General features: G+C 37.7%; 1 protein-coding gene across 7 annotated transcripts in view; it reads left to right on the plus strand.

The window, feature by feature from the left end:
* Positions 1–16,964, plus strand: part of NAV3 (neuron navigator 3) — an 893,819-nt gene that overhangs the window by 864,523 nt on the left and 12,332 nt on the right. For all 7 annotated transcript variants that reach the window (XM_059886494.1, XM_059886491.1, XM_059886495.1 and 4 more), the window contains 7 exons: positions 509–604; positions 877–1,045; positions 2,389–2,624; positions 12,524–12,678; positions 14,157–14,228; positions 14,793–14,989; positions 16,145–16,263. In XM_059886494.1, the coding sequence (XP_059742477.1) occupies positions 509–604; positions 877–1,045; positions 2,389–2,624; positions 12,524–12,678; positions 14,157–14,228; positions 14,793–14,989; positions 16,145–16,263 (1,044 nt within the window). The remainder of the gene's footprint in view (positions 1–508; positions 605–876; positions 1,046–2,388; positions 2,625–12,523; positions 12,679–14,156; positions 14,229–14,792; positions 14,990–16,144; positions 16,264–16,964) is intronic.

A 16,964-nucleotide genomic window follows, 5' to 3' on the forward strand; every position in this document is an offset into this window, starting at 1 on the left:
CAAATTTGGATTCGATCTTAGAGATAATCTAAATAAAAAATAATAAACTGAGTTTTGGACTTAACATTTAGATTGCAAAAATGTTAAGATGGCATTTTAGAACTCAAGATATAGTTCTGTTGCATCTCTATCACCATCTCCTTCCCACCAAGCTGATTCTCTTCAGAAATGTACATGCTCGCTAAAATGGAAGGCTGTTCTCTCCTGGACCTTTCCTTTCTACTGAACAGGTCATGAATCAGTTTTCCTTGGCCATACCACTTCATCTAACTTCTCTCTCTCTTGTTTTGTTGCTATTCCTGTTACTTTGCTTGTTAGTTAATTAGTTACTTTGGTTGTTTTGTTTGCTGGGGTATTTTGTATAATCCACTGTGTATGTCTACTGTTATATAAACCATAAGTTTGATATATATTTTAGTGTTAATCACCACCAATATTAATATTTTAGTAGATATAATAAAACAAGATGCAGTTGGGTTTTATCTTATTTTATTTTGATCTTACTTAGGATCAGAAGTCTCAGGCATATTTGATAGGATCCATTGGTGTTAGTGGAAAAACCAAGTGGGATGTCTTAGATGGTGTAATTAGACGTCTCTTTAAGGTACGTTGTACAAGATATCCTGATACTAATTTTCAAACGTGTTTCATTTTGGATGTTTCCCTTAGCTTTAATGGCATGTGCATATCTGTTTTTCCTCTCCTGCATTTTAAATATTAAAGGAAGCTTTCTCTTTATGCTGCGTGATATTAATAGTTATTGTAGTACCCAGTTCTAAAATTCATGATAGCTAGTTTCATATCCCCGTGAATTTTACACTGGTAGAAGAGTGGTCCCTCTGTTTTGACTTTGCATCTTTGTGTATACAATTTCAGGAATATGTGTTCAGAATTGATACCTCCGCTAGCCTTGGTCTGAGCTCTGACTGCATTGCCAGCTACTGTATAGGAGACGTGACCAGATCCCATGGCCCAGAAGTGCCTGAGCTGCTGCCGTGTGGGTACCTTGTGGGTGATAATAACGTCATCACTGTGAACCTGAAAGGTAAAAACAAAAATGGAAAAAACCCCCCACAATTTCATTGTTACCAATGTTTCTTTTCTTTTTTTTTTTTTTTTTTTGCAGTTTCACTTCAAATTTTCATATTTGAAAAGTAGGCTAACTACTTTAATACTTTGGGTATGAGATGAGCCATATTTATATTAAAAACACAAAAATCCAACTAAAAACAAAAATCAAGTAAATTAAAGTCTTTGAGTTTTGAGATGCAATTTTGAAGATTCTCAAGGACTCATAAAGGAAGTGACTTGTCAAATTTCAAATTTCTAGGTTTTCTACATTATCCTCTTTGATTTAGGGGAAATTTCTAAAAGTTTATTGAATAGTCTAAGGTAATATATTCATCCCTATACCTTCAATTTTAAAATATATATGCTCAGCAAGGGCTTCCCTGGTAGCTTAGATGGTAAAAAATCTGCCTGCAATGCAGGAGGCCCAAGTTTGATCCCTGGGTTGGGAAGATCCCTTGGAGAAGGGAATAGCTACCCAGTCAAGTGATCTTTCCTGGAGAATCCCATGGACAGAGGAGCCTGGCAGGGTACAATCCATGGGGTCACAAAGAGTTGGACGCAGTGAAGAGACTAAGCACATATTCAGTGAATACCCACTGGGGATAGAGAATGGAAGTTAAGAATCAGGGATGAGAAATTCTTTTGCTTTGAATAATGTGATTATTTCTAGGTAAATGGAATATCTCAGGTATGCTTGTCTCCATAATTTCTTGTTCACATATGTTGATGAGTTCAGAACATATCTAGGTAACTATGGATTAATAGAGGGATTTGTCAATATTTGATTTTATGATTAAGATAGTTGAGATACTGTTGCTCTCCTTAATTCCTTGCCAAATATCACAATATATATTCTTCAAAAGCTTAAGTGATGGTATAGCAGGGATGTATAATGAGAGCTAGAAGGAAGTACAGAGAAGGAGAAAAGAGGAGGAAAAAGAGAAGAACACAAATTTTTATATTTATGCTTAACAAAATTACCACCTTCAAAGAGAAGAATAGTTCTTGATAGCATTCATAGTAATGCTTCCATTTCTCTGTGGAAACATAAGCGGGAAGCATGAAGAAGACAGGGGAGAGAGTCTCAGGAAAAGCAACTGGCTTGCTTTCATTCCTGTGTTCACTCTGCCTTATTTCTCATGTATTCTATCTTAAAATAGCAACACATGTTTGTGAGACAGAAATGTCAAGGAAAGTCTCTTGCAAGGAGTGTTATTCCTAAGGCTAACAAAGCCCAGGTGCCAGTTGACACTGTGTTTTAAATTCTAGCTTATGTAGAACCATAAGCCATTCTCTTCCCTTTGTTTCTCCCTTTAGGGGTAGAAGAAAACAGTCTGGATAGTTTTGTTTTTGATACTCTGATTCCTAAACCAATTACCCAAAGATACTTTAACTTGTTGATGGAGCATCACAGAATTATACTCTCAGGACCTAGTGGTACTGGAAAGACTTATTTAGCACACAAACTTGCTGAATATGTAACAACCAAATCTGGGAGGAAAAAAACAGAGGATGCAATCGCCACTTTTAATGTGGATCACAAGTCTAGTAAGGTAAGTCACAGACTCCTAAGACAACCGCTGCCATTTATCCTTAATTGTATTACTCAACTAAGCATTAAGATTACATGAAACTTCCATATTGTGCCTGGAAACGTATCTATCTCATTGGCTAAGGCTGGAATCTGGAGAATGAATAAATCCTATTTGTGAATTTGAATAAGACTGCTCAGTGGCATTCAGTTATCTAGTACTTCATAAGCATTGGGAATTGACAGCAGAAAAGAACAAGGTCTCTATTGTCTAATTTCTCTTAGACATCCATTTAGGAAATGTTAGAGCAAAAAGAGATCCAAGTAAATAATATGGAAGCAAGAGGCTAGAACTCTTCCTGGAGGAATCAGAGCTTTCAAAAGTCAGTATCTGGTCTGGGTCATAATAAATAAGGAATTAACTGGAATATTGTAATAATGGAGATTTGGGTATGATTAATATATTCTAAGCAGAAATTCTGGGAGCAGAAAATTGTTTACATCATATTTCTATAAGATTTCTGTGTAGGAAACTTAGGAAATTGAATAGTATTCCATTTCACCATCACCTAAGGTCTCAGTCAGTTCATTTCAGTTCAGTTGCTCAGTTGTGTCTGATTCTTTGCAATCCCATGGACTGCAGCACTGCCAGGCTTCCCTGTCCATCACCAACTCCTGGAGTTTACTCAAATTCATATCCATTGAGTCGGTGATGCCATCCAACCATCCCATCCTCTGTCGTCCCCTTCTCCTCCTGCCTTCAATCTTTCCCAGCATCAGGGTCTTTTCCAGTGAGTCAGTTATTTGCATTAGGTGGTCAAAGTATTGGAATTTCAGCTTTAGCATCAGTCCTTCCAATGAATATTCAGGACTGATTTCCTTTAGAATGGACTGGTTGGATCTCCTTGCTGTCCAACGGACTCTCAAGAGTCTTCTCCAACAACACAGTTCAAAAGCTTTAATTCCTCAGCACTCAGCTTTCTTTATGGTCCAACTCTCACATCCATACATGACTACTGGAAAAACCATAACTTTGACTAGATGGACCTTTGTTGACAAAGTAATGTCTCTGCTTTTTAATATGCTGTCTAGGTTGGTCATAACTTTTCTTCCAAGGAGCAAGCATATTTTAATTTTTCTGGCTGAAGTCATCATCTGCAGTGATTTTAGAGCCCCAAAATATAAAGTCTGTCACTGTTTCCATTGTTTTCCCATGTATTTGCCATGAAGTGATGGGACTGGATGCCATGATCTTAGGTTTCTGAATGTTGACTTTTCAATCTCCTATTTCGCTTTCATCAAGAGGCTCTTTAGTTCTTCTTCCCTTTCTGCCTTAAGGGTGGTGTCATCTGCATATCCGAGGTTATTGATATGTCTTCCATCAATCTTGATTCCAGCTTGTGCTTCATCCAGCCTGGCATTTCACATGATGTACTTTGCATATAAGTTAAATAAGCAGGATGACAATATATAGCCTTGACATACTCTTTTCCCGATTTGGAACCAGTCTGTTGTTCCATGTCCATTTCTAACTGTTGCTTCTTGACCTGCATACACATTTCTCAGGAGGCAGGTCAGGTGGTCTGGTATTCCCATCTCTTGAAGAATTTTCCAGAGTTTGTTGTGATCCACACAGTCAAAGGCTTTGGCGTATTCAATAAAACAGAAGTAAATGTTTTTTTCTGGGACTCTCTTGCTTTTTTGATGATCCAGTGGATGTTGGGAATTTGATCTCTTGTTCCTCTGCCTTTTCCAAATCCAGCTTGAACATCTGGAAGTTCATGGTTCGTGTCCTGTTGAAGCCTGGATGGGAGAATTTTGAGCATCACTTTGCTAGTGTGTGAGATGAGTCTATACTAAGGTCTAGCATACCAGAATTATCATCCTGAACACTCTCAGCTCTCAAATAGCCGTGAGGGATATAAAACGCAGCCAGTACTTTCATATACTCCAAGCAGTCAACAATTTTAAAAAGAAAATAGTTGATGTGTCACATACCGCTAACACAGGGCTACTTTTACTGATAGTTAATCTAACTACATTCTCAGTCAGTGCAGCCTGAGGCTCTCTTAGGAAACTACATTTGTTATTAGCAATACCTCGAGGTTACCCAGATGACACTGGGTCACTGTGACTTTTTTCAAAAATGACCTGGTTAAATGATCTAAACTGACCCAGTCTCACAGTAACCTCCCTCCTACAAATATTTAGAAAATAAACACGACTCCCCAAAGCAGCCCCAAACCACTAAATTCTTGAAAGATGTTTAATTTAGTGAACAAAAATGCCTTAAAGGAATAGTTCATTAAGTTCATGACACCAACCAACTGTGGAACCTAGGGCTGATTCTTTAATTTCTTTGTGCCTCAGTTTTCCCAGCCATAAAATGGGGAAAATAGTGAAGTTGTGTTAAGGACTAAAGGAGTGACTCTGTGTGTGTGTGTGAGAGAGAGAGAAATAGAAGCCAGGAAGAGAGAGAATAGTGCACATAGCAAGCACTGTCTAAGGGTTGCCCACAGTTACTAATTATAGCTCTTGGCTACAATGAGGATTTCTTATACAAATACACTCAGACCCATACAGACCACCCACCCCTGTGACACACACAGACCTTTGTTCAAATTGTCTTATATGTATTTTTCAAGGAGAGCAGAGTTGTGTATAATGCAGGATATTATCTCCTCATGTTGACTCAATAAAGCACATGAATTCTGACTACGTCCTTGGAATTCAGCACTATTCAGATTGTTGATGAACCAAATATTCTCATTTTAAGTAGAGAGAGACATGGCACCTGAGACAGAATATTAAACTCTTCTCTAAGTAAAAGCAGAAGACACAGTTGCTTGTTTGCCTCAGCCTACATGTTTAATGCCTCCAATGAATTCTGGGTCTCCTCATCAGTTCAGTTCAGTTCAGTTCAGTCGCTCAGTCATGTCCGACTCTTTGCAACCCCATGAATCGCAGCGCGCCAGGCCTCCCTGTCCATCACCAACTCCCGGAGTTCAACCAGACTCATGTCCATCGAGTCAATGATGCCATCCAGCCATCTCATCCTCTGTCGTCCCCTTCTCCTCTTGCCCCTAATCCCTCCCAGCATCAGAGTCTTTTCCAATGAGTCAACTCTTCGCATGAGGTGGCCAAAGTACTGCAGTTTCAGCTTTAGCATCATTCCTTCCAAAGAAATCCCAGGGCTGATCTCCTTCAGAATGGACTGGTTGGATCTCCTTGCAATCCTTACAGTTCAAAAGCATCAATTCTTCGGCGTTCAGCCTTCTTCACAGTCCAACTCTCACATCCATACATGACCACAGGAAAACCATAGCCTTGACTAGATAGACCTTTGTTGGCAAAGTAATGTCTCTGCTTTTCGATATGCTGTCTAGGTTGGTCATAACTTTCCTTCCGAGGAGTAAGCGTCTTTTAATTTCATGGCTGCAATCACCATCTGCAGTGATTTTGGAGCCCCCCAAAATAAAGTCTGACACTGTTTCCACTGTTTCCCCATCTATTTCCCATGAAGTGATGGGACCGGATGCCATGATCTTCATTTTCTGAATGTTGAGCTTTAAGCCAACTTTTTCACTCTCCTCTTTCACTTTCATCAAGAGGCTTTTTACTTCCTCTTCACTTTCTGCCATAAAGGTGGTGTCATCTGCATATCTGAGGTTATTGATATTTCTCCCAGCAATCTTGATTCTAGCTTGTGCTTCTTCCAGTCCAGCGTTTCTCATGATGTACTCTGCATATAAGTTAAATAAGCAGGGGGACAATATACAGCCTTGACATACTCCTTTTCCTATTTGGAACCAGTCTGTTGTTCCATGTCCACTTCTAACTGTTGCTTCCTGACCTGCATACAAATTTGTCAAGAGGCAGATCAGGTGGTCTGGTATTCCCCTCTCTTTCAGAATTTTCCACAGTTTATTGTGATCCACACAGTCAAAGGCTTTGGCATAGTCATTAAAGCAGAAATAGATATTTTTCTGGAACTCTCTTGCTTTTTCCATGATCCAGCGGATGTTGGCAAGCTTTATTTAAAAGCTTTAACATATTTTGTTTCTTTTCAGCCAAAATGATAAAAGAATTGACATATCTTAATTACCCTGTGTTCTCTTTGATTTTTCCTTAATGTTAATGTGAAAGAACTCTTTAGAAGTACTTTTTTCTGAAAAAAAAAGAAAAAAAAAAAAAGCAACTGGTTGGAAAATAGGAGATTAATTAGAGGAAACGGGACTTTGATAAAGTTGGAGAATCACTTAAAGTCAAATTTTGAGTCAAGTTGACCATCCTTCCTCAGGATATAATTTGACATGCTAAAATAAAGTAGGGTAACTTACATTAGTTCTAAAATTTGCCTCACTCCATAAGACACTGTTATATCTGTTATTTTTATTTCAGTTAAAAAATGTTTAGTGCTTGGGGATGTTTTTAAGCAATAACAATTTATATGGCCTTTAAAATTTGATCAAATACAGCCAGCACTCTTATTTTCTACTTTTTCTGAATAAAATCACTTGTGTCATTATGAGGTCAGTTTAATCTTTGTTATTATAAAGTAATAAATAAAGCATGACAAAAGTGAACAGAATGGATGACGCTAGAGAACAGTTATAGGAAGAAATCCGTGGACAAGTCACATAGTGTTCATCACCAAGAAAGCACAAAATCCAACTAACAAATGTTTATTATTTCTTTACGGTTGTAAGATATGAACGACCCATCAGTAATGTTGGATACCAAGTCCTGGCCTGAGAATTTGGCCAGTTCTTGCCACATTTTTAGAGAATTTGCGATTATTTTCTGGGAGTTGATGGTATGTGAGAGTGGTATAGGAAACTGGGGATGGCAGGCTAGCGTTGTGGGAGGGACAGTTAAGTGTCGGTTACGACAGTAAAGGGTGGATAAGGTGTGAGATAAACGCCTTCCCTGAGAGTCAGAGCTGCGTAACTGCTGACATGCTTTATGCTGTGCCTCTGATAGCTCCGAAGGGACAAGGCACAAAGTACTCAGTGATTCCAAAAACGTCCACCAATAAACCATCAAATGAAAACAAATCTTTTCATGTTTTGGGTGTCTCTGCATTTTACATTCTGTCCCTCTTCCCATTCTTCAAGCCCTCTCTTGAGCTGCCAGCTGGAATACTTTGATTGAAAGCAGGACACATAAACAATTACACTTTGTGACATTTGATATAGTGGGCCCAGAAGGCTGGAGATGGATTCAGTAAAGAATATGTGCCGGCTGAAGCCATTTGGAATGTTAGGTGGGAAAAGATCAGAAAGCTGGACTTGGCAGATTCATTTTGAGTGTGTCTAGAGTCAAAATGAGGGAAAACAGTGATCAATAGTTTTTATGCAACCTCTGTGTTCTGTGTGTATTTTCAAAGTATGGGATTCGTCTCATTATCAATATTCATCTGGTAGATATACCTGTTTATTTTTCTGCCTTATTAGATCTTGGACTGAAACTTCTAATGCTAATATATCAGTACTTCAATCTAAGATTTTACCCCAGTTAAGCTAGGGTGAAGTTCATGAAATGATTTCAAGTGGGGTTAAAAAAAAAAAAAAACTCAAGTTATATGACTGAATTACTTGTGTTTGCCTATTTCTACTTCTGACTGGTCCATACCTTTTATTAGATTCCCAAAGGAATCTGCTACCAGTCTCAAGAAAAAAGAGAACTGTAATAGAATCTTCTAGCCCTATTTTTTCAGAAATCACCCAGTGATTTCTTATTTATCAAATCCAAGTCAAGCTTCTCCACCTCCCTGTACCCACCTCCCTCCCTCAGCCACCTCCCTGCTTCACCTCCTCCTCTTCCTCCTCTCCCCTCGCCTCCCTCCTCTTTTCTCTCTTTTGATTTATGTGTACCTGATTACTATAATTGATCCCCCTATCTAGAAATTGTTCTCATTTTCATGATTATGGAATTCTCTCCTGTTTCCTTCCTACCTTCTAGTAAGCTCCTTCTTAGTGTCATTCACTGACTGTTTTTCCTTCACCTTCCAGTGAATGTAAATATTCCTCAACATTCTGATCTCCTCCACATCTGTTTTCATCCAGATAGCTTCCTTGTTTGAACTTGTGTCGGTTCCAGTTGGACACTATTAGCCATACCCGTGTTCCATATGGTAGACATTTCTGTTAGCTTACAGATATGTTTCCATTAGTACAGTAAATATACATATTTAGAAATGCCAATTCCAACTCTGAAAATGTATCACAAATGCATCTTCTTCTATCCATCTCTGCTACCACCACCCTCCCAAACAAATGAACACTCTATCGCTTACCTGGGCTACTGCAGTTGCTTACTAACTGCTTGATTTACAACTTCCATTAAATTCCAATTCTCTCTGTGTGTCTCTTTTTGCTTTCAGTTCATGGAAATGGAATGTCTTTTCATAATTAAAAGCTGATCACTTTAAAATCCAGCAGTGACTCCCCATTGCTGTCTGCTCTAGGTCAAAAATCTTCCCATACCTCTATTATTCCTCTTGAGTCCCACAGTGTGTCTTGGCGTCAGCAATTTCAGTATTCTCTTGACTGATTTCTCTTCTTCCTTTACAATATACTTGTTGTTGTAAACAAACAACTTGTCAGTTGCCCAGTTGTGTCTGACTCTTTGCAACCCCATGGACTGCAGCAGGTCAGGCCTCTCTGCCCTCACCATCTCCTGAAGATTGCCCAAGTTCATGTCCCTTGTATTGGTGGTGCCATCCAACCATCTCATCCTCTGATGCCCTCTTCTCCTTCTGCCCACCCCCCCCCCCCATCTTTCCCAGGATCAGGGACTTTTCCAATGAGTCAGCTGTACACATCAGATGACCAAAATACTGGAATTTCAGTTCAGCATCAGTCCTTCCAACAAATATTCAGGGTTGATTCCCCTTAAGGTTGATGGTTTGATCTCCTTGCTGTCCAGGGGACTCTCCAGAGCCACAGTTCAGAGGCATCAATTCTTCACTGCCCCACCTTCTTCACGGTCCAACTCTCACAGCTGTACATGACCACTTCGAAGACCATTGCCTTGACCATATGGACCTTTGTCGACAGAGTAATGTCTCCACTTTTCAACATACTGTCTAGGTTTGTCATAACTTGCTGCCAAGAAGCAAACACCTGATTTCATTTCTGCAGTCACCATTTGAAGTGATTTTAGAGCCATAGAAGAGGAAATATGACACTACTTCCACCTTTTCCTCCTCTATTTGCCATGAAATAATGGGGCTGGATGCCATGATCTTAGTTTTTTTCTTAGTATTTAGTTTTAAGCTGGCTCTTTCACTCTCTTCCTTCACCCTCATCAAGAGGCTCTTTAGTTCCTGTTTGTTTTCTGCCATTAGGGTGGTATCATCTGCATATCTGAGGTTGTGGCTGTTTCTCCCACCTATGTTGATTCCAGCTTGTAACTCATTCAGCCCACCTTTTCTTATGATGTGCTCAGAGTATAGAGTTAAACAATATATTTACCTCACTTAAAAATCATGATTCTGGCTACATTACTCAGATCTCCAAAATAGTGAATGTTTCTTCACTGTCAGTAGGAAAAGTCCAGTAGTCTTACCAATCATTCAAAGTTGCAAACTTTTCTTTCCAATTTACTTACAACTCTTTCACAAAACATATACTACTGGTTCTTTCCTACATGGAGCTCATATTTTTGTGTTTTGCCTTTGTTTGTCTCTATGTGGAAAGCTATTCTTCCATTTTTAAGCATCAAAATATCACCTAACCTTTAGAATAAAAAGTTAATATCAAATAATACTGCCACCAGAAAGTCTTTCCCAGAAGCCACAAGTAATCTTTATATGCAGTGAACAAAATCTTTGTTGTATACTCTTTTGAGGTAATGTATTATTTTCCACTATGAATTGTAGTTATCTGCATATTGTATGTGCCTAACCTACTCAAGGCAGTAAGCATCTTGATTGGTTTTTCCATTTCTAATTGATCATCCTGTCCTTCAAGCATCTACATTAAAAGACACTTGCTCCTTGCAAGTAAAGCTATGCCACCTAACTAGCATATTAAAAAGCAGAGACATCACTTTGCTAACAAAGTTCCATATAGTCAAAGCTATGGTTTTTCCAGTAGTCATGTATGGATGTGAGAGTTGTACCATAAAGAAGGCTGAGCACTGAAGAATTGATACTTTTGAGCTGTGGTGTTGGAGAAGATTCTTGAGAGTCCCTTGGACAGCAAGGAGATCAAACCAGTCAATCCAAAAGGAAATCAACACTGAATATTCATTGGAAGAATTGATGCTGAAGCTGAAGCTCCAGTACTTTGGCCACCTGATGCCAAGAGTTGACTCATTAGAAAAGATCCTGGTGATGGGAAAGATTGAAGGCAGGAAGAGAAGGGACAGCAGAGGATGAGATGATTGGATGGCATCACCAATTCTATGGACATAAGTTCGAACAAGTTCTGAGAGTTGGTGAAGAACAGGGAAGCCTGGTGTGCTACAGTCCATGGGGTCACAAATAGTCAGACATGACTGAGCTACTGAACAATGACAAATCCTTCAAATATATGTTTTCTTTGATAAATTCTCTACCCTTGTCAAAACAACAACAGCATATGAGTGGTGTTTGTGTTTATATAGTAAAATCCAAATTTCTCTGCATGGATTCAGTCTTTTCTGTTTTCTCTCATTGAGATCACTACTACCGTGTACCATTTTATGCAAAAGCAGAACACTGATATTTCTCCAAACACATCACACACTCATATCTTCCAGCTCTTATGCTTTACTCTTTATTCTTCAATTATACCTCCCACCCCCATAGCGTATTTCTCTGAACCTTAAATCTGAATTAGATATCTCTCTTTAGTTTTTCTATAGTGCTTTGTGCATTTCACTTATCACACTACATTGTGATTTACTTGTTGGCCTGCTCTTTTGTTTGTCAACTATAATGCCTAGAATGTAGAAGTAAGCTCTAAATCCTTGATGCCAGAGTACCTGGCACATAGTAGGCACTTGCTAAATCTGTGTTGAAAGAGTAAAAAACTACATACTTATCATTTGGAATTCTATTCATTATTTTCAAGATCCATCATAAAATTGATTTTAACCCTGCTCAAGATTTACAAATTGAAAATGTCATTGTAAATATGCAAATATTATGGAAATGCTCTTACTGATTAGGATAATTCTAAGAAACCTAATTATGTTTCTGGCCTACCCATCTGTGACAGCAATCAGTGAACTGGTTATCATATTTAGATTAAAAGCTATTAGAAAGGAAAAATACCTGTAAATAACCAAGAAACTTAATAAATGCTAAATGCTAATGTCAAGTGACCCAATGAAATATAACAACTTTTGTCTTTGTTTTAAACTACAACAGTTGCATGCAGATAATAAATAAGTCAATCAAACAACCAACCAACCACAGTTTTATCTGAGTCCCAGGGCTGTATTTTCAGATGCACCTCATCAAAATAATTAAGACGTTTAGAGTCTAAATGGAAATTTAGGGGTATCATTTTGGATTTAGTCTATACCTCAAATTATAAGGCTTGCTAAAATCCATTTTTATAATTATATCAAAAGTAAGAATGGAGTCTCAATATTTATGGTTTACCATAAGAGCTCATATCAAGAATTCTTTTTTTTTTTTGCCTTTCTTCCAGGGAGAGAACAAACTGAGAAATATGTCCTTGTGTTTACAGTTTTATATTTGCTTCAGATGTTCTGTACTGGCTTTTATCTTTGCTTTAAAAATGTACACTTTCAACATTATATGTTTTTTGCTTTGTAGAATAAGATTTTATATCAATGGAATGATCTATGAGTTTTAATCACAGAACTCAGATGGAAGACAAAATGCATTATTCCTAAAGTATGAATTGCTTACCATTAGTATGAATTTATCATTGATGTGTTTGTTTTCTTTATTTTTTAAAGGAATTGCAACAATATCTAGCTAACCTGGCTGAACAATGCAGTGCTGATAATAATGGTGCAGAGCTTCCAGTTGTAATAATTCTCGATAATCTTCATCATGTGGGCTCTTTGAGTGATATCTTCAATGGTTTTCTCAACTGTAAATACAATAAATGGTATGTTTGAAATATTTTGAATGATGAAATATGAAAAATGGGGATCAAACTTGCATTTTTGTGCCTTTATTCCCTTTAGGACCTATAGTAGATGCCATTCAGAGAAGGCAATGGCAGCCCACTCCAGTGCTCTTGCCTGAAAAATCCCATGGACGGAGCCTGGTGGGCTTAGTCCATGGGGTTGTGAAGAGTCGGACACTATTGAGCAACTTCACTTTCATGCATTGGAGAAGGAAATGGCAACCCACTCCAGTGTTCTTGCCTGGAGAATCCCAGGGACGGGGGAGCCTGGTGGGCTGCTGTCTATGGGGTCGCGCAGAGTCGGACACGACTGAAGTGACTTAGCAGCAGCAGCAGCAGCAGTGGATGTCGTTAATTTGAAAAGCCTTCATTACTGTTATACCATGTTTACAAACGTCTGTTTATTCATTCAACAACTGTGTCCCAGGTGCTTTTATAGCAACAGTATTTACTTGATGATATTACCTTCCATGCGTATGCTAAAAGTCTGGAAGACTATTGTCAATAAGAGAATGTTTAAATCAGGAATATTAAGAACTAGAACGAGGCTATGTGATGTGATATGAAAGTCGCTCAGTTGTGTTCAACTCTTTGTGACACCATGGACTATGCAGTCCATGGAATTCTCCAGGCCAGAATACTAGAGTGGGTAGCCTTTCCCTTCTCCAGGAAATCTTCCCAACCCAGGGATCAAACCCAGGTCTCCCACATTGCAGGTGGATTCTTTACCAGCTGAGCCACAAGGGAAGCCCTATTATTGACTCTTATCAATAACAGAATGTTTGAATCAGGGAAATTAAGAACTAGAACAAGGCTATAGAACTGTTTCATTTTTAGTCCATAGTAAAGTTTAAATTCAACCTTCCTATAGAAGTAAATTTATTACATTCAGATATACCTTTGTCCTTAGTGATTCTAATGTTTAACTATTTACATGAGAGAAAAGGTTAAAGTAGGGTATAAAAAATCTGAAAAGATTGTTAAGATTCACTGTAGTATGATCTCTAAAAAAGAACATATAAGAACAACTGCATAAATGTTAGTTTCAATGGTGCAAGTATCCCAGTTATCTCTGCTAGAAATATGAAATAATAAAGGAAAAATTAATTAATTGGATTATAAGCAAAAGAATCATTAGATATTAGAGTGGGATGAGATCCCTATGATTATTCTACTTAATCTCTTTATTTTATATATGAGTAAACATGGGATTAGAGAGGGAAAATGATTACAATGATTTGCCTAGGATGCCAGAGCTGATATTTGAGCCCCAAATCTTAATTTCTACTTCAGTGATCTTTGTCATTTTCCAGCCAAATGTCATAAAATTACCCCTTTACAGCATAATTTTAAAGGGAAGAATACAAGTTTATCCAAATTGTTTCCTGAGACAATTTTAACGTATTAATATCTTTTACCTTTAATGCATATACATTTTCTTTTCTTTTTGTCTCCAGTCCATATATTATTGGAACAATGAATCAGGGAGTTTCTTCATCACCAAATCTAGAGCTACATCACAATTTCAGGTAAAAATAAGTTGGAATTGTTTGTATTGTCTCTTTTCTGTTTGCTTTTGGTGGTTGTTTTTTTCCATTTGTACACTGACGAATCGGTAACCTGGGGTGTGGAAATAATTCTCACTTCTTCTGACACTCTTTCTCAAGCAGACATTTTGTGATCCCTGACCTATAATCAGAAGTGTTTCTTTAAAAAAGAAGAAAAAAGAAATGTTTTTCCTGCTCACTATGTCACAGCTAAAGTAGAACACTTTTCTTCTAAATGTGAGAAATGTGAAGAGAGTTCCTATTTCAGGATTTGTGATTCTCCTACAGAAGAGTGCTCAGCGTGCACACTCCCACTCACTGCTGTGACGCACATGAGCTTCTCTTTAGCTCAGAAAGAAAAGTTACATACAGTTTAGCTCTAATGTTAATAGACTGTCTCATCTCTTTGATCATTAACATATGGCCTCCAACTGAAATAGGAACATTATTACTTTATATTGGAGAGAGAACCACTGTGGACTTTAAGTTTAATTTATATAAGGATTTCTGGGTTTTGGTTTTGATTGTTTTTTTTTCTTTTTATAGGTGGGTACTATGTGCAAACCACACAGAGCCAGTGAAAGGCTTTTTAGGCAGATACCTTCGAAGGAAACTGATAGAGATGGAAATTGAAAGGAACATTCGCAATAATGACCTAGTCAAAATTATAGATTGGATTCCTAAGACGTGGCATCATCTCAACAGTTTTTTAGAAACACACAGTTCTTCTGATGTTACAATTGGTGAGCTCCAAAATTGCAATATGCCATTTTCCAGGAACTAAGAGTACTTGGTTAAGATAGCCAGATTGGAAGTAGAAAATAACAACTGAAGCTAATGTTTTTGAAGCTTCCAAAAATTTAAGTGTTCATTTTTTTTTCCTCCTTCTGAAAGTTTGCCTTCAAGCTTTGTGTCTTTTCATCTGACTGTTACAGTTTACTAAGGCTTCCCAGGTGGCACTACTGGTAAAGAACCTGCCTATCCATGCAGGAGACATAAGAGATGTGGGTTCAATCCCTGGGATGGGAAGATCCCCTGGAGGAGGGCATAGCAACCCACTCCAGTGTTCTTGCCTGGAAAATCCCATGGACAGAGGAGCCTGGAAGACTACAGTTCTTAGGGTTGCAAAGAGTCAGACATGACTGAGAAGACTTAGCACGCATACAAGCATGAAACTTTGCTAACATCAACTAATGTAGACAGCTATATTAGTTTAATATAGACACCTAAAAGTCAGGTAGCCATGTGAAATAAATCATATCTTTTTAGAGTATCATTTTTATGCTAAAACAAATTTTAGCATATATGAATTATAGTTGTGAGAGATTTTAAGATAATTTAGGCATTTTATATTTTCATGAAGATACAATTGTTTGAGTTATTTGTCTTGAGTTGGCATAACGATGTTTATTTTTATATTCCTTCTTAAGTTGCACACAAAAAAAGTCCCCTTTTCCTTGCTGATCCTTGTGGATCAGAAAGATATACTCACTAAAGGCACAGTGTAGAAAGAATTAGGACAATTCTACAATTGGGATCAGAAGACCACTGCAGAGGCCCACTTCCAGCAAATAATGACATATTTTATATTTGACAATTCATTCCTTCATAGTTTTGTCATTTGTAAAGTGGAGCAGATTGACTGGATTATGACCTTTAAGGTTTCTCCTAATACTAAAATGTTATGTATTAGACTAAGATTTTAGTGTAAAAATAAAGGAGGGTCCTGAAGATGGATCTTCAGTAAAACACTGATAATAATTAAGCTGACCAAGATTATAATTTTCTAAGAATCCTATAAGAAGCATATTAATACCCCCAGAACGGTGTCTAAATATGTCTTTAGATTGCTAAATACAGGGATTCTCATAAATGGCTTGTTATTTCTTTCTTCTCAGGCCCTCGACTTTTCCTGCCTTGTCCCATGGATGTAGAAGGTTCTAGAGTATGGTTCATGGATCTCTGGAACTATTCTTTGGTACCTTATATTCTGGAGGCAGTAAGAGAAGGTCTGCAGGTATAGTACTCAATTTTCTTAACTGTTTTAAAAGACGAAATAGAAAAAAAAATCATCCTTTAAAAGCAAAAAAACAAACAAAAAAATAATTTCTCTGATTTGTGCAGAAAAATAAAGGTAGCTTGAAAGAACAAATAGTTTCTAATACATTTTTTTCTGAGAATAAATATGTAGGAGAAAGAATTCCAATAAGAACACATTGAAGGCCAAATTTATTGCCATTGGTATTTACGAACTGTTCTTATTAGATAGCTAGTTAATTGCACAGTTCTGCATCTTATAAAACAGGCATGTTGATATGGACCGTGGTCATTTGTTCTCTTCTTTTTTTTTTCTTATGTCACACAGCATGCGAGATCTTCCCTGACTAGGGGTGAAACCCATGCCACCTGCAGTGGGAGCACTGGATCTCTAGGAAATTCCCCATTTATTCTCTTCTTACATAATCAGTAACAAGTAGTTTGTGCTTACATTAATAGATTCCCTGCTTTAGGATGTTTCATTGCTTGAAACCCTTTAACATCCGTTGCAAAATTCCTTTCTGTTTTTACAGGTGCTCTAAATCTAAGGCATTTCATTTTTCAAAACAGGTTGGTTTAGCAGCATCTCTGCTCCTCCCTCCTCTACCTTACATCAAGGCCCTGCAACCACCCCTTCTATTTACTCTTAACTAAGAAATCAAAATACATCCCTAATAAGAA

The sequence above is a fragment of the Bos taurus genome, chromosome 5 (genome assembly GCF_002263795.3).
Source record: "Bos taurus isolate L1 Dominette 01449 registration number 42190680 breed Hereford chromosome 5, ARS-UCD2.0, whole genome shotgun sequence".
Classification (NCBI taxonomy): Eukaryota; Metazoa; Chordata; class Mammalia; order Artiodactyla; family Bovidae; genus Bos; species Bos taurus.